General features: G+C 36.8%; 2 protein-coding genes and 2 long non-coding RNA genes across 14 annotated transcripts in view; 1 reads left to right on the top strand and 3 right to left on the bottom strand.

Annotated features, from left to right (window-relative positions):
- LOC113638338 (NLR family CARD domain-containing protein 3-like) overlaps positions 1–10,050 on the bottom strand; it is a 20,560-nt gene extending 10,510 nt beyond the window's left edge. For 2 of the 11 annotated variants that reach the window (XM_047821198.1, XM_047821187.1), the window contains exons 1-5: positions 9,934–10,050; positions 4,606–4,722; positions 4,375–4,491; positions 425–544; positions 192–308 (exon numbers count right to left, since the gene is read on the bottom strand). In XM_047821198.1, the coding sequence (XP_047677154.1) occupies positions 192–308; positions 425–544; positions 4,375–4,491; positions 4,606–4,722; positions 9,934–10,007 (545 nt within the window). In that variant the 5' untranslated portion in view covers positions 10,008–10,050. Of the gene's footprint in view, positions 1–191; positions 309–424; positions 545–4,374; positions 4,492–4,605; positions 4,723–9,753; positions 9,908–9,933 lie in introns of those variants that run through there. The other 9 variants (XM_047821193.1, XM_047821196.1, XM_047821192.1 and 6 more) reach the window with 8 other exon arrangements.
- LOC125145990 overlaps positions 1–22,225 on the top strand; it is a 26,539-nt gene extending 4,314 nt beyond the window's left edge. Inside the window, exon 2 of the long non-coding RNA XR_007144473.1 lies at positions 22,123–22,225. This is a non-coding gene — a long non-coding RNA (uncharacterized LOC125145990). The remainder of the gene's footprint in view (positions 1–22,122) is intronic.
- On the bottom strand, positions 9,004–9,737 carry LOC125145991. The gene is made up of 2 exons (XR_007144474.1): positions 9,517–9,737; positions 9,004–9,353 (listed from the first exon to the last, which is right to left on the bottom strand). It is a non-coding gene; the product is annotated as an uncharacterized LOC125145991 (long non-coding RNA).
- Positions 21,795–27,680, bottom strand: LOC113658674 (protein NLRC3-like). Its single transcript, XM_047821203.1, has 4 exons — positions 27,613–27,680; positions 27,209–27,325; positions 23,662–23,712; positions 21,795–23,460 (listed from the first exon to the last, which is right to left on the bottom strand). Exons 1-4 carry the CDS (start codon positions 27,663–27,665, stop codon positions 21,810–21,812), a joined length of 1,872 nt encoding a protein of 623 aa, XP_047677159.1. The 5' UTR covers positions 27,666–27,680; the 3' UTR covers positions 21,795–21,809.

Here is a 27,680-nt window from a genome sequence, read left to right as displayed (position 1 = left end):
TTTAAACACACCACAAACACACTTTTCCCCAAACACATTTCCAAATAAAAGATTAAATAATACAAAAAGTATTTGGACACACAACAGTGGCTCCATTACTGTGTTTCAGTATTTATTTTGTCCTGTTTATGTAGTTAAACTTCCCTTTAAATGTGACTTTAGCAGTGACATTAACAGTGAGGAGACGTTACCTTTGTAGAAGTGATGAGACTCCAGCTTTAAACCTCACAGGAACATCCATAGATGCATCACTCTTCATGGAGATACAGCTGTGTGTTGGTGATTCTGATCTCTTTCTCTGGGGTTTACTGTACAACATTGTACACAGTCCTTTAGACATTTATATAAACTCTTTATTTTACTTACATTATATTTCCCTTTAAATGTGACTTTAGCAGTGACATTAACAGTGAGGAGACGTTACCTTTGTAGAAGTGATGAGTCTCCATCTTTAAACCTCACAGGAACATCCATAGACGCATCACTCTTCATGGAGATATAGCTGTGTGTTGGTGATTCTGATCTCTTTCTCTGGAATTTTTCTCTGTACAACATTATACACAGTCTTTTAGTCATTTATATAAACTCTTTATTTTACTTACAGTTACACATGAAATGATAACATTAACCTGGATAATGATTTTGTCTTTTATTCCTCTCGTGCAGTGTGTGTGTGTGTGTGTGTGTGTGTGTGTGTGTGTGTGTGTGTGTGTGTGTGTGTGTGAGTGTGTCTGTGTGGTCAATCTGTAAAAAGCAAACAATTCAGAATTACATTTTAACAGCTTTAGATTGTAAGCATTAAATTATGCTAATAAATCAATATATAATAATCTCTATGATGCTGAGATCACATATTTGCAGGAAATTAGTTATTTGTGTTAAACATTATCACACATTTGTCTCTGCATCACAAACACGTACTGAACATTGTTTAGCAACTAAATGCAACAACATGTATATTGCATGAATATTGACAAGCAATATAAAAACAGTAAATGTTCACACAAACATATGTGTATAACATTAGCCGCTAATTACAAATAGCGATCTACATAACAACATCTCAGAAACTATAAATTCACTAAACAACATTAATAACTCAGCACGCTGGGAATATATAGCTTTAAATTACTGTTTCGAACTGGAAATGTTATATAAGTTCTAACAAGGTTTTAACATGACAACAACACGGCTTTTTCTCTGTGTTTTTTTTTATAACTAACTGCAACCTTTTTTTTCTAAGCAATCACGTGTGTCTTTATCACGTGTCTATCATGAGCTTTAAACACACTGATCCCTTTCCCATAGATGTTATAACTCCTTGTATTAATGAAATAAACATATTAATGACCAAGAACTTCCTTAAACTAAATACAGATAAAACAGATCTGCTCTTAGTCGGCCCTCCTAAATGTACTTCATCTCTTAATATTGATAAAATTAATATCACTGGCTGTCATGTAAAACCCCCAACCACTATCAAAAACCTGGGCATAGTGTTTGATTCTTCTGTCTTTCTCCTCTCACATCTCATCTCTCACCAAATCTGCCTTCTTTTATCTACGAAATATTGCCCGATTACACCCAAGTTTAAATATCAATGATGCCGAGACCCTTGTCCATGCTTTCATTACCTCCTGTCTAGATTACTGTAATGCACTTTTTTATGGTTTACCATCAACTTCTTTAAAGAAACTCCAATATATGCAGAATTCAGCAGTAAGAGTGTTAACACACACACAGAAATCCCCCCACATAACCCCCATCTTATACAGTTTACATTGGCTCACAATTAGTTTCTGTATTCAATATAAAGTTCTCCTCACTACATTTAAAGCTCTCCATCGCTCCTGTCCACAATATACCACAGATCTCCTTCACACATATACCCCTGCCCCTGCACTTAGGTCCTCTGACTCTAATTTATTAGAGGTTCCTCGTTATAGGCTGAAATCTTTTGGTGGTAGAACCTTCTGTATTGTGGCTCCCAGCCTCTGGACTTCTCTCCCCAGAACATTCGAGACCTGGCGTCTTTACAGGATTTCAAAACTAATCTGAAAACTTATCTGTTCACTTCCTGTTATTCAAATTCTCAAGTCCATTGACATGGTTTTGTGTCTCTATTTGTCTCTTCTGTATTGTCTACTAGAATGTTTGTTGCTGTAATGTACATGTTTGTTGATTGGGATGTTTTGATGTTGTGTTTCCTTTTCTATGGTGTATGTGTATGTTGTGTAGACGTATAGTGATGTTTACTAAACCTCCTTAATTCTGTTTCATTGTATATCACATCATGTAAAGAGTCACTGAGATTGTTGAAAGGTTCTTTATAAAATAAACTTATTATTATTTCATTTTACATTTTGATTGGGACCTTTTTTAGAAGGGCAAAGAGTGGGGGAAGTTTTCATTTTACAGCAATCATAGGGAAATAATGTTTATTACAATTATTAAGTTTATTACAAGCATAATAATGTTTATTATGCTTTTGTGTTACTCAATGAAAGAATCAATTAAAGTTCTACTTACAATTAAATCAGTCAAGACGTCATTTTTTAAATTTGTATTACTTTGCATCAGGGGCAGTTCTAGGGTTTCATCTTTAGGGGTTTTATCCCTCAGTGAGAATTTAAAACAAGAAGAGTTTTATATTATATATTATATGACTACATAGTAAGCCAAAAGTTATGGTATTATTTAAAATGGCAAAAGTGGACACCAAAATTTTATGCATGATGTAATGATGTCAGTCTTGAATCAGATCAGTTCATGTGTGTGTGTATTCTCTACAAACAGTGTGTCCGATGAATGCAGTGATTGTTTGCATTAATATTTAGTTTGTGCTACAACTCTGGTAATAAGAATAGTGACATTTCACTGCGTCTTTCCGCCGATTAACGTCCGCACCGCTGTCTCTATGGAAACGGGCAGGAATCAAGCGCGTCTCAGTTCTTACTCGAGTCTGACACTTATCAGCCAATCAAAAAAAGGGGCTACACAATAGCCAATCAGAAAATAGCACTATCTGGGAAAGATTTAACACAACAACTGATGAAAAAAATTGGGGTTGCGGGGGTGTGGGGGGTGTGGGTGGAGAGGTCACGCTTGCCTGTCTTCAAAACTTGAGAGCCCTGGTCATGAATACAAAGAGGACTCAATTAGACATTGAACATTTTATTTGAAAGTAACCTTCAACCCAGCGTCTTTTTTGTTAAGGTTAGTTCAAACTGTTCAAAATATTTTTGTTTGCCTGCAGATATAAAATTTCATTTATTCGGTAGCAGTTCATTGATTTCATAAATGCAACACACTACAGTTTTTTCTATACTTTCCATAAAGGCAAAAAACGATATATGCAGTGTTCTCTTCATTTTAGATGTCAAAATGGTTTCGTGGCTCCCTGGGGTATTTTTTCTGTGGGAAACGGGTCCTAATGGCTCTTTGAGTGTTTAAGGTTGCCGACCCCTGGGCTAGACTAACACTTTTACGTTCAAACTCTAGATGATTATTATGACTTGTTTCCTGTCATTAGCTCAATAATGCTAAGCAGTCGTCTCGCCTGCAATGACTGAACACACAGAAAACTACCACACTAACATATGAATTTCACTGTATTACAAAACAATATGTCAAACCAAGTGCTACTTATATTAAAGGTGCGGTGCACGTTGTTTGAGAAATGCTTCACAAAACTGAGTCGGGCCGACAAACAAAACAAACGTGTAGCCAAAGAGCATAAAGGGGTCTTGTCGATATGCGGCGCAGAGAGTGTTCATTGCGCATGTGTGACATTAGCAGAAAGCAATTAAAACATTGATATGACGGATAAAAACATTAGGCGAAAAAGGCTTACGATAAGACAAGAAGCAGGACGTGTTAATATAGGATCAGATTTCCAGCACTGGAGGGAACTGAACATGTTCCATGTGAAACAGAGCTAAACCTCACGCTACAACACACAGTACTACACAAACACATCTGTATTACCACAGTATTACTCATTGTGTTCATTTATTGACAAAAAATACCCCCTCGGCCAGCTGCCCCAGCAGGTTCTGCCATAATAGCCTGGGTTGCGTATGCGTGTGTGGGCGGAGCTATCAATACAGAGGTGACACCCATTTGGGTTAGGGGCGTGTTTGTTTTGGTGATTTTAAATGTCAACATTAGCTTTTAAACATCGTGCACCGCACCTTTAAACACACTTTTCCCCAAACACATTTCCAAATAAAAGATTAAATAATACAAAAAGTATTTGGACACACAACAGTGGCTCCATTACTGTGTTTCAGTATTTATTTTGTCCTGTTTATGTAGTTAAACTTCCCTTTAAGTGTGACTTTAGCAGTGACATTAACAGTGAGGAGACGTTACCTTTGTAGAAGTGATGATGCTCCATCTTTAAACCTCAGAGGAGGATTCATAGACGCATCACTCTTCATGGAGATACAGCTGTGTGTTGGTGATTCTGATCTCTTTCTCTTGTGTTTACTGTACAACATTATACACAGTCCTTTAGACATTTATATAAACTCTATTTTACTTACAGTATATTTCCCTTTAAGTGTGACTTTAGCAGTGACATTAACAGTGAGGAGACGTTACCTGTGTAGAAGTGATGAGTCTCCATCTTTAAACCCCAGAGGATGCTCCATAGCCATGTCACCCATCATGGAGATACAGCTGTGTGTTGGTGATTCTGATCTCTTTCTCTGTAGTTTACTGTACAACATTATACACAGTCCTTTAGTCATTTATATACACACTTTATTTTACTTACATTTACACATGAAATGATAACATTAACCTGGATATTGATTTTGTCTTTTATTTCTCTCGTGCAGAACTCACGATGTACACATTTGGTCGTTGTTTCTGTAGTTTAATTTGTTTTTTTTTTTTCACATTTAGGTATATATATATATATATATGTATATATATATATATATATATATATATATATATATATATATATATATATATGTATATAATGTGTGTGTGTGTGTGTGTGTGTGTGTGTGTGTGTGTGTGTGGTCAATCTGTAAAAAGCAAACAATTCAGAATTACTATACAGTATTGTTCACATAACCAAATACATTTCTACAAACATTTTAACAGCTTTAGATCGTAAGCATTAAATTAGATAAAACATTATTTTGAATTGTAATAATATTCACAATATTATATATTTATTTATAAAGCCTTCTTTCAAAAACATTAAAAATATTAATGTGACCAAACTTTTGGGTGTTACAGTAATTCTGTATGATAACAGTAAACTAGCAGAATGTAGAAGAACATATACTGTATACTGTGTACTAGGTTATAGTTTGTTTGAACAAGCATGCTGATTAAGGAGTATTTATTCATCTAACTCTTTTCTAATTCATTTGCATCAACTGTAAAACATTTTTACATTCCAGAATATTACAGTTGTTTATTTATTTATATCCCTGTGTATTGCATTACATAAGTGTTTTTACTAGCTTTCTTTCTAATCATCTACAGAACAAAGCCACACAAACCATCTCATGTGTGGATACATTTCAGCTCAGTTAATGTGGAAGGAAAGGCTGTGTACAGTTACAAATACTGTACAAACACCTGTGTTAAGACTGTCACAAAGATGCAGAATCATATAGCCAAGTGCCCAAAGTTTCCCCAGGGCTCCAAACAAACAGCCCCAGGCAAGAGTTCATCTGCTTCCATTCACAGTGAAAATGATTCAAGAGTGACTAGGAGCTGACGAGAGGGCGTCTGAATCTGAATCAGAGGATTTGACACAATGGATGATCGTAGCCAGAGAAATGTTGATGAATGTTTTGCTCGAGCAATGTATGCTACTGGCTCACCTCTGATGCTCACAGCTAATGTCTACTGGAAGAGATTTCTGAATGTTCTTCTCCCCACATACACACCTCCCACCAGACATGCTTTATCTACTCATTTGCTGGATACTGAGTTCAACAGAGTGCAAGCAAAAGTCAAGCAAACCACTGACAAAGCAGATTGCATTTCAGTCATGATGAAATGTCAGATGCTGAGCTCAAACAAGAAATACAAACTGTCCTACCTGCTTCCCTGCTGCTCCAAGCAGAGGAAACTGCACTGGTCAAATCAATGGAGAAGCACCAAGAGTTCTGCATAAAGCCAATACACACAGCAGCATAAATGCTGGACCCAAAATATGAGAAAATCTAACTCTCTGCTGAAGAGATCAGCAGTGCTTACACTGTCATAACTGCCATGTCTCACCATCTGGGTCTTGATAAAGGAAACGTTCTTGGCAGTCTGACAAAGTACTTTACCAAACAAGGCCTTTGGGAAGGGGATGGGATATGGCAGTCTTGCCAGCATGTACTTGCATCTTCCTGGTGGAAGGGACTTTGTGGATCTGAGGCCCTTGCACCGGTAGCCTCCATCATCCTTCAATCCCACCAACATCTGAGCGTAACTGCTCACTGTTTGAGAACACACACAAAGGTTCACAACAGGCTCACAAATGCAAGGGTTGAAAAACCGGTGGCCATCCGAGCAAACCTACGGCTCTCTGAGCCTGACAAAGAGCCATCCTCAACAAGGCTAGACAGTGACACTGAAGATGAAGATGAGTCAAATGTTGGGGAAGTGGACATGGAGGATGTTGATGAGGTCCAGGAAGAAGCCATTGAGACCTAACCCTAACCCTTAAGATGCTAGCCCTATGGACATTCTAGCTAAATATAGCATGTCGGCTACAACAGCTTTAGATATGCATGCCCCTATTAAAACAAGACAAGTACCTTCTTTGCGTACATCTCCATGGTTCACGCCTGCCCTTCGTATTATGAAGGCTACTGGTCGACGCCTTGAGCGTCTTTATAAGAAAACTGGTTTAACCGTGCATTTCAGTACTTATAAGAACCATATTCACTTTACAAATCTGCTCTACAGACTGCTCGTACAACCTATTACTCTGGCCTTATTAATACGGCTACATCTCGGCCTAAAACACTGTTTTAGAAACTCACCCATCCACCTCCACCTGACAGCAGAGCACTGTGAGATATTTTTGCAATCTTTTCAAAATAAAATCAATAGTATATATAATCACTTCACCTCTAGCCTTTCCCCTACCCACTCTGATGAATTTGGTTCAGTTTCTACTCAACATACCTTTGATAACTTTCTCCCTCCCACCCCTGTATATATCTCTGAATTAATAGAGAAGTCTAATCCTTCCACGTGTCATCTGGATCCAGCCCCTACAAACTTACTTAAAAAATGCACCTCTGTTATTTCCGGTCCTATATCAAATTTAATCTCACAGCTACTCAGCTCAGGTTTAGTTCCACAAGAATTATAAACTGCATCAGTAACCCATATTCTAACGAAACCAGACCTGGACCCCTCTGTACTGACTAACTATAGACCAAGTTCCCATCTCCCATTCCTTTTGAAGCTCCTTGAAAAAGTCGTTGAATTCAGCAGTAAGAGTATTAACACACACACAGAAATCCCCCCACATCACCCCCATCTTATACAGTTTACATTGGCTCACAATTAGTTTCTGTATTCAATATAAAGTTCTCCTCACTACATTTAAAGCTCTCCATCGCTCCTGTCCACAATATATCACAGATCTCCTTCACACATATACCCCTGCCCCTGCACTTAGGTCCTCTGACTCTAATTTATTAGAGGTTCCTCGTTATAGGCTGAAATCTTTTGGTGGTAGAACCTTCTGTATTGTGGCTCCCAGCCTCTGGACTTCTCTCCCCAGAACATTCGAGACCTGGCGTCTTTACAGGATTTCAAAACTAATCTGAAAACTTATCTTTTCACTTCCTGTTATTCAAATTCTCAAGTCCATTGACATGGTTTTGTGTCTCTATTTGTCTCTTCTGTATTGTCTACTAGAATGTTTGTTGCTCTAATGTACATGTTTGTTGATTGGGATGTTTTGATGTTGTGTTTCCTTTTCTATGGTGTATGTGTATGTTGTGTATACGTATAGTGATGTTTACTAAACCTCCTTAATTCTGTTTCATTGTATATCACATCATGTAAAGAGTCCTTGAGATTGTTGAAAGGTGCTTTATAAAATAATAATAATAATAATAATAATAATAATAATAGTAATAATAATAATAATACATTTTTATTATTATTATTATTATTATTATTATTATTATTATTATTATTATTTCATTTTACATTTTAATTCAGACTTTTTTAGAAGGGCAAAGGGTGGGGGATGCTTTCATTTTACAGCAATCATAGAAAAATAATGTTTATTACAATTATTAAGTTTATTACAAGCATAATAATGTTTGCTTTTGTGTTACTCAATGAAAAAATCAATTAAAGTTCTACTTACAATTAAATCAGTCAAGACATCATTTTTTAAATTTGTATTACTTTGCATCAGGGGCAGTTCTAGGGTTTCATCTTTAGGGGTTTTATCCCTCAGTGAGAATTTAAAACAAGAAGAGTTTTATATTATATATTATATGACTACATAGTAAGCCAAAAGTTATGGTGTTATTAAATGGTAAAAGTGGACACCAAAATTTTATGCATGATGTAATGATGTCAGTCTTGAATCAGATCAGTTCATGTGTGTGTGTATTCTCTATAAACAGTGTGTCCGATGAATGACGTCATTAATAAACTAATATTCACAAGACAAAGACCAAATCAATAAATGTTATTTTTATTTAGTATTAAATGGATTGTTTGCATTAATATTTAGTTTGTGCTACAACTCTGGTAATAAGAATAGTGACATTTCACTGCTTTTGGTTGACGTCTTTGCGGCTTTCCGCCGATTAACGTTATAAATAAACGCCTCCAGCTCTGACTGCGCGTGCACGCTGCGCGTACCTGCGCTTCTCCATTTTAATAAAGCAGACAGCTGATGACGCACTTTTAAAACACTACAACACACGCGTGTAAAAGCAAAGTTAAAAATCGCTCTTGGATCAAACTGATAAATAATTTTCTTTCCCATCGACGACACGTCCTGCATTTTAACGTCATTTTTATTGTTTATTTCTGAAAGTAAAAATGCTCCTTATAGTTTTAGAGTGACTGAGATCACACACAGGGGGCTGGAGACACCCTAAAGAAGGCCTAGAACTGCCTCTGCCTTGTATTCATGTCTGCTTATGACCAAACAACATGTTTATTTATGTTTCTATATCATATAGTTTATATACATTTCCCTATAGTTACAAATAATTCCCATAAATTAAGATTAAGTACCAGATTAAGTTCCCGTTGAAAGTTTCAGTAAGTTTACCGAAACTTTCCGCCCCTTTGTAACTCTATAATACACGACATTATGTAGCGACAACCGTGGTTTTAAATAGCTGTATGTTAAAATACCCCTATTATAATCCTTTTTATTAAAATCTATTAAATCCAAGTGTGGGAATAAAAGTTAATGTCGTTACGCAGTTTAACTAATAACAGTTGTACATATAGCGAACAAGGAAGAGCTACGATGAGCTAATGCTAAAGCTAGTTTTCGACATGAACAGAGGAAATAATAATAATAAACAAAGCTAAATATAAAAATACAGAATAATACCAGATATGTGGTGTATTAGCGGTGTTAAGTTACAACGGTGTTACATTTCATGTCGTTTATATGATGTAGTGTAAAAATAACAAGGAATTAGCCGCCTAGGGCCGAAGCTCAAACCGCTCCATCCTCCCTATTTAAGCGCACTTGCTTTGTGGTGCACAAACAGCGTTCTAGTGACCTACCTAGTGCACTACTTGTCAATACGAAACACAGCCACGAGACACGTTAGCTAGCGCTGTATTGTTTGGGTAAGAATCGCTCCGTCATCGTTTACACTCAACAGACGCGTTGTTCCTTATCGTATTTTATATTCGTATGAAAATATCGATGTATAAAGGATTTAAACGTGTAGAAGTCCTCACCTTACGGTGGTGTTATAGCCTGTAGTCCGCTGTCGAACTATTCTTTCGCTTTCATTTAGAGGCTTAGTGCGCATGCGCACAGAGTAGCCTTGCGGTGCAATGACAAGTATACATATATTAAATATACAGTATACATATTCAATACAAAAGTATATAAAGAACAAAGGCAAATAATCAATCTACAAAAGTAAATAGTAGAAAACAGGCTTAACACAGAATAAGTAATAGATTATTTAGAAAAGACAAATTAAATAAACAAATAAATAAATCAAACAAACAAACAGACAGACAGACATTTGAAAAAATAACTTGCATGATCTTAAATAGAGTGGAAAAGAAAAGAAAAAGAATTAAGGGCAGAATCACAATAAATCAAATGATGTCAAAAGATATAGCAGCTTCTTATAGCACTCTGACCTCACATCTTATTAAGGGCTTTTGGGAAAACATTTTAAGACATTTTGTGTCTGTGTGTGTGTGTGTGTGTGTGTGTGTGTGGGGGGGGGGGGTTAAAGAATCTACATTTATCGATGGAATATTTTGCTAAAATAACAATAAAATAAGCTGTGCCAGCTTAATGGGAAGGCACAGTTTGAAAGCCTCATCCTCCTTCTTTTTTTTTTTTTATTAGATGCAAAGTACAAATACAAAGACCAACAAAAAAAAACGCGTGTGTGTTTGTGTGTGTGTGTGTGTGTGTGTGTGTGTATACATACATATATATATATACACACATACATAAATCAAAGAGGAAAATATATTAATTTAAATAATATTAATCATAATGACAATAATAACAATGAAGACAGTAATAGTATTACACAAGACAAAATGTAAATGTAAAATTGGGTATGAGGAAGGTGACAATATCAACAGTAATAGCAATAATAATAATAATAATAATAATAATAATAATAATAATAATAATAATAATAATAATGAAAATAATGATAAGGTATTATAAAGCTGCTACTGATAACCCTCATGGCCATGGCATAGTATAGACCCCCGCCGGCGTCATATTACAACGGGCTATGTTCCCAAAATCCATACCCATCCCCAGCCATCCCGCACATGCCACACTTACCCTGTTTGTGTGTGTGTATATGTTTTTTTTTGTTTTTTTTTTGTGGAATAAATATGGCTGCTTTCATTGTTATACTCATGATATGTTTGTCAACTAGTGTATAATGCATTAAAAAAGCATGGCGTGTAGCATTGAACCAGCCCAGTGCAAAGCCCAGGCCACCACGCCCGCGCCACACTTACCCTATGTATGTGCACACGCCACACTTACCCTATGTATGTGCACACGCCACACTTACCCTATGTATTTTTTTTTTAAGTTGAGTTAGGTTGATATTGTTGAGGAATGAGTCAATGTCTTTCTGATCTGGGTCTTTATTGGAGGAATATAATTTACTGTAAAAGTTTTGAAAGATTTGATTTATTTCTTCTGGTGAGTTGGTGGATTTCCCTGCTGTGTCTACAATCACTGGTATTGTAGCTTTTTCCTTATTTTGTTTGATTTGATTTGCCAAATATTTACCAGATTTGTTATTATGATGGAAGTTTTCTTGTCGTAGCCTATGAATTAGGAATTGTGTATGTTTATTGATTAATTTGTTCAATTTGAGTTTATATTTTCCTAATATAGTTATAGTTATAGTTTCTATAACTATATAAGTTATAGTTTCTTCTGTTGGGTTATTTATGTTAAAGTCTTCTAGTTGTTAAATTTTTTGTTCCAATTCTACTTGTTCATCCCTTTCTTTCCTTTTTTTGTAAACTGAAAATGAAATTATTTTTTCTCTTAGTACTGCTTTAAGAGATGGAGATGTTTCCGGCGAGTCATTCATCTCTAGAAACGCAGCACTTCTGCATCAGCGCAACGGCTGGGCCGAAAAGAGCCTGACCCGGTTCAACCGGCGCCCCAGCAATGTGATGCTTCTCACTATCAGGGAGACCAGATAGGTTGAGCCACAGCGCACGTTCTCCGACCAACGACAAAGCCATAGAGTGACCGCTTCCCTGGACAGCCTGACGGGCATTGCGGAGGACGAGGTCATTGACCGTGATGATCTCCTTCCAGAGATCAGGGGATGGTGACCCACTCTCCAGCTGCTGGCCCAAATCAAGCAGGAGTTCAGCCTGATACGCGGACAACAGCAAGGAGACATGAAGAGCTCGAATGGAAAGAGCTGAGGCTTTATATGACGCCTGATGGATCGACGCGGAGAAACGATCCATCTTGCCTAGGAGACATCCCAGCTTTGTGAAGTTCTTACGTTAAAAGATAACAAACTCACACTCTAGCTATAGAACACAGTCTGGTTTGAATTATGATGTTAAAAATTAAGGGTTCATTAGAAGTCCAGTTTCCTCGTTTGTTCACGATACCTTTTTAAATGATTCTCTAGGCTTGTAGCACTGACTTATAAAATAGTGTAATCCACACAGACTCATCAGAGACTCACCTCATCACCTTTAAGTAAAAATAAGTGTCTAGTCCAAGGTTGGCTGCTTTTTGCAGAATTAGACCTGCTCTTTGTGTCCAAGCCTTTATGCTCTTTAAGGTACAGCAGTCTCTGAGCTGCTTGTAGTCTGAAGGCTTGCATGTGACACTTAATGTCCACCAGGCCTTGACCTCCTTCTTCCATTAGCACAGAAAGTGTTGAAGCCTGTATCCAGTACTGTTTACTCCAGAAAATAATCTGTATGACTTCTCTGTATTTTACTAATCAGTTCATCAGTTAGTTCCATGACTATTCTTTTGTGCCATGAGCTAGAAGTTCAAAATCAGTAGATTGATCAGGCCTTGGTTTTATACATTTAAATGTTAGAAGTCTGGTCCCTAAAATGGATATGATCAAGATCTGGGCAAATACGACAAACGCTGATGTAATGGTTCTATCAGAAACTTGGCTTAAGAAATCTGTAACTGATGATTTAATTTTTATTGATGGTTATAAAGTCTATAGAACTGATCAGTTGTATAAAGGAGGTGGGGTTGCCATGTATGTCAAATCCAAGCTTATTAACTCTGTAACTCTGTCAATTACTAAAGCTAAATAGTTTGAGGTCTTGGTTATCAAAGTAGGCACATCAGAGGATTCTTACATCACTGTTGTTGGTTGCTATCGACCCCTGTCTGCTCCAAAGGTTGCTGTCAAATGTATTTCAGATATTTTACATGAGTTAAATGACTCTGAATTCATCCTTATAGGTGATCTAAATTGGGACTGGCTTTCAGTGATGTCAGATTGTTTTAAAGAACTGTGTGATTCATTAAACCTAGTACAACTCATTAATGCTCAAACAAGGCTAAATCCTAAAGCACAACATAAATCTACCTTGCTTGATTTAATTATAACAAATACGTCTCACAAATACACCTCAACTGGCATATTTTGCAGTGATGTTAGCGATCATTGTGCAATTGCTTGTGTCAGGAATACAAAAATTCCCAAAGTAAAACCTCGGTTGATTTTAAAGGATTTCAAGAGCAGGCTTTCCTGAGTGATTTATATAATAGTGATCTTAACAGATTGATTCCGGATGTTGAATTGCCATGGAAATATTTTCACTCAATTTTTCTGTCTATCTCAAATAAACATGTTCCCATTAAAAAGGTTAGGATCAGTGGTAGGGAAAATCCCTGGTTCTCAGACAGTCTCTCAGAGCTAATTCATTTAAGAAATAAATCATGGGCCCGAGCTAGATTTTCAAACTCCTCTGCTGATTGGACTACATTTAGAACCCTAAGGAACAAGTGCACCTTGATGATAAGAAATTCCAAAATTTCTGAGTTTTTTCTGAAGACAGTTACACAGAATCTAAAGAACCCCTCCAAATTTTGGAAAATTATTAAATCTATGTCAGGTACACATGTTGCTTTAAGCCTCACTGAACACCTTCTGGTTGGCTCAGATGACATAAAGGATAAAGCTGCTATGATCAGTCAGATAAATAAACACTTTATCTGTGCTGGGTCTGCATTCGACAGTTCAAATGTAAATGCATATCCATCTTGGATAAGTATTGGGCAACAGTGAGTAAAAGCACAAGTATCGTACTAGAAAAAGACTTCAGTAGAAGTGAAAGTCACCTTTTAGAATATTACTGAAGTAAAAGTCTTAAAGTATCTGATATTTACTGTACTTAAGTATCAAGTCATTTTCTGATATTTAATGTACTTAAGTATTTGAAGTAAAAGTAGAAAGTAAAATTTCAGTGATTTTCGGTAGGTATAAGAGACGCTTCATGCGGTAGGAAGAATCTTTCATTCCAATGTACAGAAACATTTCTTGGTGTATAACGGGAGGTCCTCCAGCAGGGGCTTCCATGGCAGTTTCAGTTGTGCTTCTGCCTCCTTTTGGCAACATTACGCTGAAACAGAGCGTGCGGAGCGTAATACAATCTAGGAGCAGTGATACACCAAACCTCCCTTATTACAGTCACACACATTTCTGCTGAGTTTATTTTGTAGTAACGAGTAACGAAGATGTTTAGTGGGAATATAAAGTTTATATTTTATCTCGGAAATGTAGTGGAGTAAAAGTGAAAGTTGTCATAAATTTAAATAGAGAAGTAAAGTACAGATACGTGACATTTCTACTTAAGTACAGTAACGACGTGTTTATACTCCGTTACATTACAACACTGACAAATAGACACATATTTCCTCACATCCAACTAACTCACTATGTTCAGACTTGGGACATTCTGACTTCACACATACAAGTGTATTGAATAAAGAGGTTTGATATTCCACAGGACTCTGCTGCGTTCTTCTCTGCAACTTAGGAAAAGTTCACTTGAACTATCTCTGATTAATAGAATAGAACTTCTGCCACAATGGGGTCTTATCAAAAACTCGCCCACAGTTGCTTGATCTTGGCATTTTTACGTCTGATGGTAAATACATTGAAAGAGTACAAGTACTTGGGTATATGAATAGACGACAAACTTTTATTTAATCTACATATTTAGTTAAGAAGCTCAAAATAAAGAACTGCTTTATTTTCTATCTGTGATTGATTATGGTGACATATTATATATGCACGCAGCCTCCTCCATCATACGGAGCCTTGATCCAGTGTATCATGCGTCTCTACGCTTTATTACAAATGTAAAGTCCCTTATTCACCATTGTATTCTTTATGACCTGGTGGGTTGGACATCACTGACCACCCACAGAAAACAGCATTGGTATATTTTTATATATAAAGCCATGCTAGGTAAACTTCCAGCTTACCTCTGTACCCTCCTCTGTCCCAATTCTGCTAGTTATCAGCTAAAGCTCATCCAAGTGGTTGCTTTTTAATGTACCCAGGGTTTGGGCAGATTTGGGGAAAACTGCATATTCATACTATGCATTATGGGCATGGAATAACTTGAAAAAAGATCTTAAACTAGAAATGTGTATATCAATAAACACATTTAAGGCCATCATAAAAAATGTGGAAAAGGAGACATATAGTTGTTTTTCTTGAGAGGTCTTTGTATTTAAATGATTTTTGCATGATTGTATGTGTGTATGTTTTTACTATGTTGTGTTTATGTACGACTGCTACCTTGTGTGTAGCATTTTAATATGTTCTTTATGTATGGCTGCTAGCTTAGACAAACTCTAGTCTAAGAGAGTAGAGTTAGACTAAACTCTTAGACACTTAGACAACTCTTTTTGAGGTGTGTAATGATCTGAACACTCATCACTTGTGTGAGGACTTAAACATTTGCCCTCGTGCTGTTGTAGGACAATAACCCAGAGACAGAGTTACTGTTACCCCCAATGATGATGATTTTCCTCCAACAGCATGACCCCAAGTGTATTGTTCCTCTCACACCACAGTCATTCACCAACTATTTCAGTTTTATTTCTGACAGAAGGAACAGTTACACTACAGTGTTCCATACTTACGTCTGACGAATGTTAGTTCATGTCACTTCCCTCAGCAGCGTCTCTTTATTCTCTCAAGTTAATAAGAGAAAAATAAATCTCAGCTTGTCATGTTACTGAGAAACCACAAAGAAATGGAAACTCACTGAGACAAATGCTAAACTCTCTCATTTCATTTATTTCATTTTATTAAGTATTATTTCATGACACTACTTTACCTATTTTATTGTGTGAACAGTGAAATATTGATGATATTAATATTTTATTCAGTAAAATTACATTTTATAAAGCAGGAAATAAATCAGGGAGAGATTTAGCTCAAGTTGTTCTATCTCTAATCCACTGAGGTTTGACCTGGTGAACCTGAACATGTCCCTCCACTTGTCCATCGTTCTTACAATTAAATCTTCTCATTAAAATGTGTTCAGTGTGGAGCAGTGTTGGGTCTCACACCACCACTTTAATTATTATACACAAACCCTCTGTGTGTGTCTATGTGTGTGAGTGTGTGTGTGTGTGTGTGTGTGGTGTGGTGTGGTGTGTGTGGTGTGTGTGATGGAATGTTCTACATAATATACAATAATAATTTAGAATAGAATAAAAATAAATTTATATAATGTGACAAACATTACAAAGAGCATGAGAGTATAGTGTCATGAAATAATACGTAATAAAATTAAATAAATTAAATTATAGAGTTTAACATTTGTCTTGTGGAGGATAAACTGAAATTAGCTGTATCTCCTGATGTGCTAGCAACAGAGACACAGGCAGCACTAGTATTGCTTTATAGGCTTAAAAACAAGACATTATACAATACACCAAGTTGTAACGACAGGTGAATAAATGTAATAACATTTTAATGTTGGTTAAATTATGAGTGTTCGTTAGCTGCTGCACAGAAAACAGATTGAAAATAATTCTATTAATAATAATTCCACTACTGACTAAAACAGCTGAGAGGGAAGCAGGTAAAAAACAGACTGATACACAACAGAAAGAAGGAGTTTGTGCTCATATTCACTCATTCCCAGGTGAGTCTCCTCATAAAGGTGCAGTCTAAAATGACAGATTAAACAGAACCCAGTTTGGGTCGATTCTGAACTCCAGCACTGGGTACAATGTGGACTGATCCAGTGGGGGTTGTTTTAACTCAGCAACGTTGTGTTATAATGTTAACCCTACATGTTATAGTCATTTATTTTTATTACAAACATGTTTCTCTTCAGAAATACATTCTGTAACTATATATTGTGTTAGACACACATTTATGTTTGAAGAACTTTATTTATATAGATTATATATTTGAAGAACAAAAATAGATTTTCTACAGAATGTTAGACTATTAATTTTACACAACAAAAATAATGACACTGTATTTATGTAATTTATTCCTTCTAAATGTATGATGTATTTCTACAAGACATTTTAAGTGCCTTTATACAATATAATTTTAGTTATGTACCCAGTAATATAGCTATAAGTGTACATGTGTAAAAAGTGTAAATTATATCACAATAATAAACAAATAATAAATGACACAAACAGTAAAATGAACAGGGTTCAGCTCGAGTTCATGTGGATTTTCACCTGCTGTTACAAATAATCCCTCAGGTTTTTATGGGATTGAGGTCCAGGGAATTTTATCCAGGGATCAGAGGTCATTATAAACTCAGTGTAGAATTGTGTTTAGTCTGATTCACTGTACACGATGAACACACACTTCTCACGTCTCTGTGTGTGTTTAATGTGTTAGAACTAAATGAGTGATGTGTTAATAAACATGTTCTCTATTCTCCATCATGGTAATGCAGGAACACTGGAGTCTTCATCACACACAGATATTCATTAGAAGCTGAATATGAAAGAAAAAGATGTGAATTAATCAGCACAAAGTGGACTGTGGTACTTCATGACCAACAGCATGTAATCATCTCTGCTCCAACAGAAACATCATCATCTCCTGTTTATAATGAATCATTCAACATTTCTTCATTCTTACTAACATCTGTGTTCTAACATTTAACTAGAACAAATGAGAACTTCCACAAGTTCTAACAGGATAATGAGCAGATCTTTACCCATCACATCACTGCTCTTATCCAATCACAGGAGCTTTTTTATATAACAAACACTACTGTGTCATTTAGATCTTGTTCTACATTTATATTTAAGTGCAGACTTTAAGAACAAACTCAGGTGAATTTTACAGGAATGACAGAAGACACAATGTTCATTAACAATCACTCTCATCAACTCATTGGTGACTTTTTGTAGACTGTCTGAATCCCTGTTTTCTGCCTTCACATGAATTTTACATCAACACACTTTACTGAACACAAAACAGCATTAAAGAGAATCGTTAGAAAAATTCTGATTAAACAGAATATAGTGACATTTTCTAACCTGATAATGTGAAAGTTATTGAAGAGAAATGTGATGTGTATCAATGTGTAATGATAATGAGGGTAAACTTTTATTAACAGGTCATTACTCACCTCACTGTCTGTAGTTTGTAATGTTCATCATCCTGAAGATCAGACAGCAGCTTCTTTACTGAGTCTCCTAGTTTATTACAGGACAGATCCAGGTATCTCAGGTGTGAGGGGTTTGATCTCAGAGCTGAAGTCAGAGCAGCACAGCCTTCATCTGAGACATCACAATTATACAACCTGTATAGAGACACAATAACACACTCTTCATCTACAGATTTTATTATATAAAGTATAATGAACACTGAACACAACATTCCTGTCAGATAGTGAACAGTAGGTGGTCCTGGGTAAAACAGGGTGGGCACAGGGTTGAGAAGAAACTCAACATCAGCTGTCACTCAAAAGAACTTACATGAGTGTAAAAAGAGGACAATGAGCTGAAAGAGATCTGTTCATTTATCAGTTGTTTATGTAACACACACACACACACACACACACACACACACACACACACACACACACACACACACACACACACACACACACACACACACACACACACACACACACAGCTTCACCATTCAATAGAATTGTGTCACCTGTCAACATTAGTGTGTATGGACACTTAATATAGTGTACATGATATTTAAAGTCTATCAGATCAAACACAGGACTTTTTTTAATTACTCATATAGTCCATGTTAAATCATGAACGGAAATATAACTTAGAATATTAGTTAAAATATTATATTATTTTAAAATATTTTAAAATCACTGAGAAATCAAACAAATTGTTTTAGCTGAGATTTATTTTCAGTCTACAAGGAGATCCATTATATTTGTTTGATTATGTGTTTTAATTGGAGTTAAAATGACTGTGTTGGTGTTGCCCCATGTACTGTAAACCAACTGCAGTTCTGTTCTTCAGCTCTCAGATGAGTCCAATCTCCACTCTGACACTGTTCTCCAGTGTAAACACAAACTGTAACACATTTCATCTTATTATATCCTCTGATTACAGTGTAGGAGTTTCAGGGGTAAAGACACAGTGTGGTGTCTGTTTCAGAGAAGATAAAGTCTTTATTAAACTAGTCTGTTACACGACTAAACACCACACAGAAATGTTACTGAGCAACGTCACAATGAAGCTTCTTAAAGCAGCAGCTCCTAGTGAGTGACAACTGGGGTTTATTAATAACTCTAACATTATAACAGAGTTTATGTAGGTGGGCCAGGACTCCACATGGGTGGGACCAGGACCCTGGGGCTGCACCAGTCATATTAGTTTATTATATTATTTACAATTATTGATATTAAGTTTATTTGAGCTGGAAAAGTTTTGCTGGCTTTAAAAATAATTAATATTTTTAATTTTTAGAAATGTTCTCTTATTTATTTATTTGTTTGTTTGTTTGTTTGTTTCATTCCTAAGTGATTCTGTAGAAAACTCATTAACACTTAATGACTAATGTATTTGTTCTGAATGTTGTAGTGTTACAGAACATTTCAGGTGAAAAACAACACTGTATATAACTGCTGCTTTTAGTGAGTTATTGTGAGTCACAGAGAGATGATCTTACCCCAGTGTCTCCACTTTACAGTGAGGATTCTCCAGTCCAGCACAGAGAATCTTCACTACTGAGTCTTTTAGATTATCCCCAGACAGATGCAGTGTTTCCACAGTCAGATGAAGTTCTCTCAGTTTGGAGGTTTCTGATCTGAGCGCTGAGAACAGAGATGACCAACTTTCTACTCCAAGTTTATCACAGCTGATACTAAAGGGAATAAAATAAAACATAATGAACTCACACAAATGATCAAACTCGTCCTCAAAGCTTTCACTGAACCTTCTCATTGTTATAAATACTGAAAGTACAAACAGCAGTTAGACAATATGGTTAAAGTGACACTGCAGTCCACATCTACATGTTGAGGACATTAAAATGGGTAAAGTTAGTGTTTAACTACAGCTAACTAACTAGTATCTAGAGTAATCTATTAATAAACATGGTATTAGCTTCCACTGTTACACTGATGACACACAGCTATATGTTTCAGCTCAGTCAGATGTGAGACACCAGTTTAATAAGACTGAAGATTGTGTGAAGGACATCAGACAGTGGACACTTACTAACTTCCTCCTGTTTAACTCTGACACACAGAAGATCTTGTACCAGGACCACAGACAGGCAGAAGTAAGCTTTCTGATTACAGAGTAACTCTGGATGGTCTTTCTATTACATAATGTGCAGCAGTAAAAGACCTCGGTGTGATTATTGATACCGGTCTCTCATCTGAAGCTCACATAAATAATACCACAATGTTAGCCTTCTTTATCTCAGTAATATTACTAAGATCAGAGATATGATGTCATGACATGATGCAGAAACACTAGGTCATGTGTTTGTTACCTCTAGGTTGGATTATTGTAATACTTTACTGTCTGGATGTTCAGTAGGAGCAGAAACAAGCTCCAGTTAGTCCAGAACACAGCAGCTAGAGTCCTAACTAGAACCAGGAGATATGAACATATCACCTCTATCTTATCCTGATTGCAGTGAAATGTAAGAAATGTTAGACTAATGAATGTTAAGTTGCAGCTCAGCAGCCTGTTGACTTTAAGATAAATCACTGCTCATGTGATCAAAACCTCCATCACATACAACACTTTCCAGAACTGCAGCAGCTCAGACCATCAGAACCAGTGAAGAAATTATTAATGAGGTTTTTTGTGTAAAATACTGTTTAAATCATGTTTATAAACCATGCCACTTGGTTATAATCTGACCAGAAGTAACTACAGAGAATTCTGTTTAGGAATCAGACTGACATTAGCTAAAATCTTATCATGTAGTGTTATAGATTAGCATTAAAGGGAGCACTTTTCAGCTAAATGAACACTTTCTAATCAGACATGAACGTTATCACACAGGTTCATGCTAAACTTAGTGACAATAATCTATTAGAATCCTTTCAGTCTGGGTTCTGTACTAAACACAGTATGGAAACTGCTTTAGTGAAGGTCACTAATGATCTCCTGATGGCTGCTGATGCTGAACTCTTAACTATTCTTGTCCTGTTAGATTTGAGTGAGGCCTTTAATACAGTTTCACACATTAAACTAATGTGGTATATAAAGTTTGGTATATATTTTATATGTCCACAAAACGTGACTCTGCTCTTCCACACTCCTGTCTCAACAATTGAGGATTAAATGAAATAAACCCTCGGTTTCCTCCAACTTTCTCAAAGGTTCTCTTTATAGGTTCAAAATCTACCCTGTCCAAGTCCAACAGTCTCTCACTTCATATTGATGCTTGCTCCTGGCTCTAAAGTCTTCCTTCTCTGTCTCTAGTTATGTTGCTTTGTAGAAGCCAACATTCTGTTTTCCTATTTAAGCTTAGACAAAAATTTATCAGGGCTTTCGAGCCACATGCACCAAATTTGTATGTCGTAGACCCTGGTCTGAAGATTGTTGCTATTACTTTTCTAAGCGATCCAAGTACCGGTACTTCCGGTACTGGGTCTCAAAATGGCCTTTATAAAGTATGGAGGTTTATAAGTATAAGTTTTAAATTGGTGTACCGACTGGCCTTCCGGTTGTGCCGCAGCCCCGCCCCCAAAATATGCAAAATCCAAAAACTTTTTACAACATGGACATGTGACGTATCAAAACACTCAGAACAATGAGGGGAACTGCCTCGTGGGTATTCTGATGATGTCACATACTCGTCTCCACTTGCAAATGTCTGATCTACAGCACTGATCTGTAAATTTGAGATTGTATTGACTTTATTCATCCATACAGAGAATGGATTCAATTTAAGAACATTTCTGTTCTCCTTCATGAAGGTCAGGTGCACATACAGAGCTGCGAGATGCTCCTGAATGCTCAGATGAACAAAGCAGTACACTTTACTGTGGTGAAGCCCAAACTCCTCTCTGAAGATCTGAGTACACACACCTGAGTACACTGCTGCTTCTGTCACATCAATACCACACTCTCTCAGGTCTTCATCATAGAAGATCAGGTTCCCTTTCTCCAGCTGCTGAAAAGCCAGTTGTCCCAGTTTAAGAAGCATTTCTTCATCACTCTCCTGCTTCTTTGAGTATTTTTCTCTGATGATGTTTGTCTGAATGATGAGGAAGTGTGTGTACATTTGAGTCAGAGTCTTGGGGATCTCTCCACTCTCTGCTTCACCCAACATTCTCTCTAGAACAGTGGCTGTAATCCAGCAGAAGACTGGGATGTGACACATGATGTAGAGGCTTCTTAATGACTTCAGGTGTGTGATGATGTTATTGGCCAGGCTCTGATCACTGATCCTCTTCCTGAAGTACTCCTCCTTCTGTGGGTCATTGAACCCTCGTACCTCTGTGACTCGATCCACACACTCAGAGGGGATTTGATCAGCTGCTGCAGGTCTGGAGGTGATCCAGATGAGAGCAGAGGGAAGCAGATTCCCTTTGATCAGGTTTATCAGCAGCACAGGCACTGATGCTGATTCAGTTACATCACACACTCTCACTGTGTTCTGGAAATCTAGAGGAAAACGACACTCGTCCAATCCGTCAAAAATGAACAGAACCTTTTCCAAACTGGACATTTCTGTTTCTTTTGTTTCCTTAAAAAACACATGAAGGAGCTCCATCAGGCTCAGTTTCTGGTCCTTCATCAAGTTCAGCTCTCTGAGAGGAAGTGGAAATATGAGGTGGACGTCCTGATTTACTTTCCCTTCAGCCCAGTCCACAATGAACTTCTGCACAGAGACGGTTTTTCCGATGCCAGCGACTCCATTTGTCAGCACAGTTCTGATGGGTTTCTCTTGTTCAGATGATGTATTTGTCAGCACAGTTCTGATGGGTTTGTCTTGTTTAGATGATGTATTTGTCAGCACAGTTCTGATGGGTTTGTCTTGTTCAGATAAAGGCTTAAAGATGTCATTGCACTTGATTGGTGTTTCCTCTGTTGTTCTTCTCCTGGATGCTGCCTCCATCTGTCTCACCTCATGTTCATTATTGACTTGTCCACTGTCTCCCTCTGTGATGTAGAGCTCTGTGTAGATCTCATTCAGGAGTGTTTGGGTTCCCAGGTTTATTATCAGTCCATTCAAACACTGAAACTTCTTCATTAGGGTTAATTTGAACTTTTTCTGGAATTCATATCCAGCAGCAGATTCTGAGTTGTGCCTGTAAAGCAGGAGAATGAGATTTGGGCTTCAATTATTAGACTTTATGATCACTTTTTTTGACTGTTTACAACAGATAGATCTTTATGATGTTCTTACTATGTGTTTGCCTTCATCTACTTTTTTATATTAGAATTCAATAACCTTTTCTATAATCTAATCATTTTTGTCAGAGTCATAGTTATGTTGGTTTTGATCTTACCATGTTTCTTTGATGTTTGTTTCTCTTTTGTCTTCTGCCTTTTGTAGAACACTAAACAAAACTCGTAGCTGTTAATTTTCATCACTTAAAATCTGCGGTCTAAACTTTAGCCTTAGCTTTAGACATAAAGGTAGGGCCTCCGATTTTTGAGAAAGGCTTCAGAAAACTGAGTGAGCCAAATAATAAAAAAAAAAATATAAAAAAGCCAATGAGCAGAAAGGGGCGGGGCTTGTCGATATGGGCGGAGAGAGTGTTCAGTGCGCATGTGTGACGTCAGCAGAAAGCGGTTTTAACATCGACATGGAGGATAAAAACAAAGAAAGAAAGAGAAGAAAGACTTACGATAAGGACAAGAAGTAGGACGTGTTAATATAGGATCAGCTTTCCAGCGCTGGAGAGAACTGAAGGAGCAGGAAGTTGGCCACATATTCACAGGTTGGAGTTTCCCGAGTCAATAACTCCTGAGCTAAACGCTGTTACTACACAAATAACACCTCTTTTCTATCGTAGTAATGTAGAGAGGCAGCTACAACCGCGTTTTGTGTAGTAACAGCGTTTAGCTCAGGAGTTATCGACTCGGGAAACTCCCACCTGTGAATATGTGGCCGACTTTACTTAAGACGCCGAGGCGCTTTTTTCCTTCTCGATAGGTGAGTAACGTTGGTTTTGCTTTGTTACACAGAACTAATATATGCCTTTGTCCTTTACATCATTATGCTTGTGTGGCATTTTTGCTTGTTTGTTTATCTACAATCGTATTGTTCTTCCCTTTCGGCTTGTAATGAGGACTCCTAAGGCTGATGATCCATTTGCAGCTTTTAATAACAATCTCGCAAACAAACAGACAGGGTCAGGACCAGCAAACACAACAACGTAGGGCAGGCAGACATCAAAAACAGAAAGACAAGCAGAAGGTCAGGGCAGGCCAGCAGACAATCAGAAGACCAGAATACAGAAACTAGATCAGAAACAGGAACTAGAAACGCTCAGAATGAATGCTATGACAGATCGAGACTTCAATCTTCGATCGTATATATAGGAAATGGCTGATAGGAGACAGGTGGTGGAGCAATCCGTCTCCGTGATGGATGGGAGGTGTAGTCCGGAAGTGACTAGTATTCCGGAGATGCTTCCCTATATATATATATATATATACTAGATGTCGCCTTGTATAGGGCAGTACATTGGAACAAATGCGTCAATAGAGCCGCCATCTTGGTACGGGGGACCCCCTCCTTTTAATGAATTAGCGTTAATGTAGGCAAAGAAATAAAATCACTATAAATCATCATGAATGCAATTCCTTTTTTTTTTTTTTGGTTCATTCCAAAGGTCAGACATGTATTTATCATTAAGTCCAGAGAAAATTTAAGGTTTTGATATTAAGATAATCTACTTTTTCACAATATAAAAAGAGCATTCTGTTTGTGTTAAGTCCAGAACAATCTAATAAAATATGTTAGACAGTTGAGGGAATCTTACAGAACATACATAAAGTTGGGTCTTTTCACCTTTAAGCAAAAAAGCATGGGTCAATATTTAATTGCCTTATTAGGAGCTTCGGAATCTACTAACATTGTCTGTTTCCCTAACTGTCACTAACTAATGGGTAACTAACATGGATTAGCTGTCGTCGTTAACCAAGGACTAAAACAAACCAACATAACCAGAAATATAATTTCCTAACATTTAATATCATAAAACACATTCTGACTTGTATAATGTAATCCCTTCTGTCTGGGGTTTAGATTTCTTTCGTTTGAACAACCAAACGCAGCACAAGTCCGCCATCGTCCATGCATTTGAGGTAAAAGAGCACCGTACAAAGATGGCGGCGGTTTAGACGCATTTTTAGGACCCCAAGGCGACAGCTAGTGTACAGATATCTATGCTTCCCTATGTTGACGTTCGGGAGGCGAGGCAGGTGCGCCGACCGTGACACAGCTATGATAAAGACACATTTTTTCCCATGATTTGCCTGGGTTACGTATGTATGTGTGGGCGGAGCTATCACTGCAGGGGTGGGACCCATTTGGGTTAGGGGCGTGTTTGTTTTGGTGATTTCAAATATCAACTTTGGCTTTCAGACATCGGAGACGCTACCATAAACAATATACCATGTGACTAAGGAACATTACTGTATGAAACTACGGAAACTCTGGTCCTATGTTCATTTTAGTTATTCTAGATTTATTTATCTATGATGGATCTTGCTGAATACATCACTCTAAATGAGCAGGTAATGTATTTTAAACATCCCACTTTAAGGGCAATTTATGTTCACTAATCCACCTTCTGGCATGCTTGGGAGGTGGGAACACTAACCCTAACCCTAACCCTAACCCTAACCACTGTAGACCCTGGAGCTATAGGCAACAACATTTTTAATGAAAGAACACTATCATATAATTAGGGTTGGGAACCGAGAACTGGTTCTTATTCAGAACCGGTTCTGTTTTTTAACAGGAACCGGAACCGCGTAGAATATTTAAGTTTCGGTTCCAAACGCGGTTCCGATGCGATGATGGGCAAAGCGCTGGGAGGCGGTCACTTTAAATAGCCACGCCTTACCTCATGAATATTAATTGTTTACACTGTTTAACGTCACGCAACCAAATTAATGCAGCTTACCACAGAAATCAGTCACTCGCGCTGCTGTGCTGAGGTTCGCTTTGTGTTAAACATGTCTAATAAAAGTTTAAAGTGTGATTTATTTCCAAAGCTACAACAATGAAGCATATCTACCCCGTCTGAGAGGGTTTTCTCCACAGCTGGAGATACAATAAGCCAGGAAAGGTCTCGTCTTCTCCCAGAGACGTTCATTTTTCTTCAGAACAACTGTTTTGCTAAGTTGTAATTCTGGATGTTAAATTTTATGTTGGATTTATTTAAATTTAAATTGATATGAATTGAAATGCTCTGTTAAAAATATTTAAAGAGTGATTAATAAACACAAATGGAATTGTTTAAGTATTGTGCATTATTTTTCACATTTCTTTTATTATGGAATCGTAAGGCAGAACTAGAACCGGAAAAGTTATTTTGATACCCAAACCTACATATAATATATTGAAACTAATATAGTATAATATAAATATCATAAGTATCAAAATTGCTGCTAAAGACTGTGTAGCATGCCCTTTAAAGCAACACTGCACACAAAATAATCATTTTGTCCACTTAATGTTTTAAATGTTAAATGTTTTAATGTTTTAAACAACAACCTGGAACTTGCAGCGATCACACAACAGCTCTGTAGATTTCCTGATTAAATTCTGCTATAACTCTAGAAGATTCTAATGGCTTGGTATCCTGTCACTGGCTAAATGACGCTAAGTGTTGGCCAACTGCATTACAAAACATTTCAAACCAAGTGGCCTTTATTTTAAAGTAGCTACAAGCAGAAGCAAAACATTTTTTTAAATATAGACTTTAAATAAGACATAAAAAATGTGAGATTTTTTGTATTCGGGTTTCCATCCTGTTTATTAATTTATTTCCCTTTTAAATGTGACTTTAGCAGTAACATTAACAGTGAGGAGGTTACCTGTGTAGAAGAGAGGACTCTTCATCTTTAAACTTTGGAGGAACCTCCATAGACTGTTCGCTCTTCATGGAGATACAGCTGGGTGTTGGTGATTCTGATCTCTTTCCCTGGAGATTACTGCACATTATACACAGTCCTTTAGTCATTTATATTTTGATTCTTTACTGTTTTTCTTAATTTCTTAATCTCTTCTTAATTTAATGAAGTCTGATTTTAATTACAATGAAAAGAATCTGACATTTTTGTGATGACTGTTACATTTTTATTACAATTAAAAAACTTTAATTTTTTTATTATTACTACTTTTTAAAACTTTAATTTTAAGCTAATATTTTCATATGTACAAACGAAATAATTCAGACATAAATATTTAATGGCGTGAATACAAGAACATTGCAGGTTACCAGTTGTTTGAGGGTGGGGAAACGTTATCTGTGTCCAGATAAAGAGTCTGCATCTTTGAATATTAGTA

The sequence above is a fragment of the Tachysurus fulvidraco genome, chromosome 12, assembly GCF_022655615.1.
Source record: "Tachysurus fulvidraco isolate hzauxx_2018 chromosome 12, HZAU_PFXX_2.0, whole genome shotgun sequence".
Classification (NCBI taxonomy): domain Eukaryota; kingdom Metazoa; phylum Chordata; class Actinopteri; order Siluriformes; family Bagridae; genus Tachysurus; species Tachysurus fulvidraco.
This window is presented reverse-complemented; position numbering and strand designations above follow the sequence as displayed.

Excerpts from the sequence above, each read along its gene's own strand:
- LOC113658674 (XM_047821203.1), bottom strand. The coding sequence starts at position 27,665 with ATGCAGACTCTTTATCTGGACACAGATAACGTTTCCCCACCCTCAAAC. Across the intron at positions 27,326-27,612 it reads TCCCCACCCTCAAACAACTG|TAATCTCCAGGGAAAGAGAT; the intron begins GTAACCTGCAAT and ends TATAATGTGCAG. Across the intron at positions 23,461-23,661 it reads ACAAACATCAAAGAAACATG|GCACAACTCAGAATCTGCTG; the intron begins GTAAGATCAAAA and ends CCTGCTTTACAG.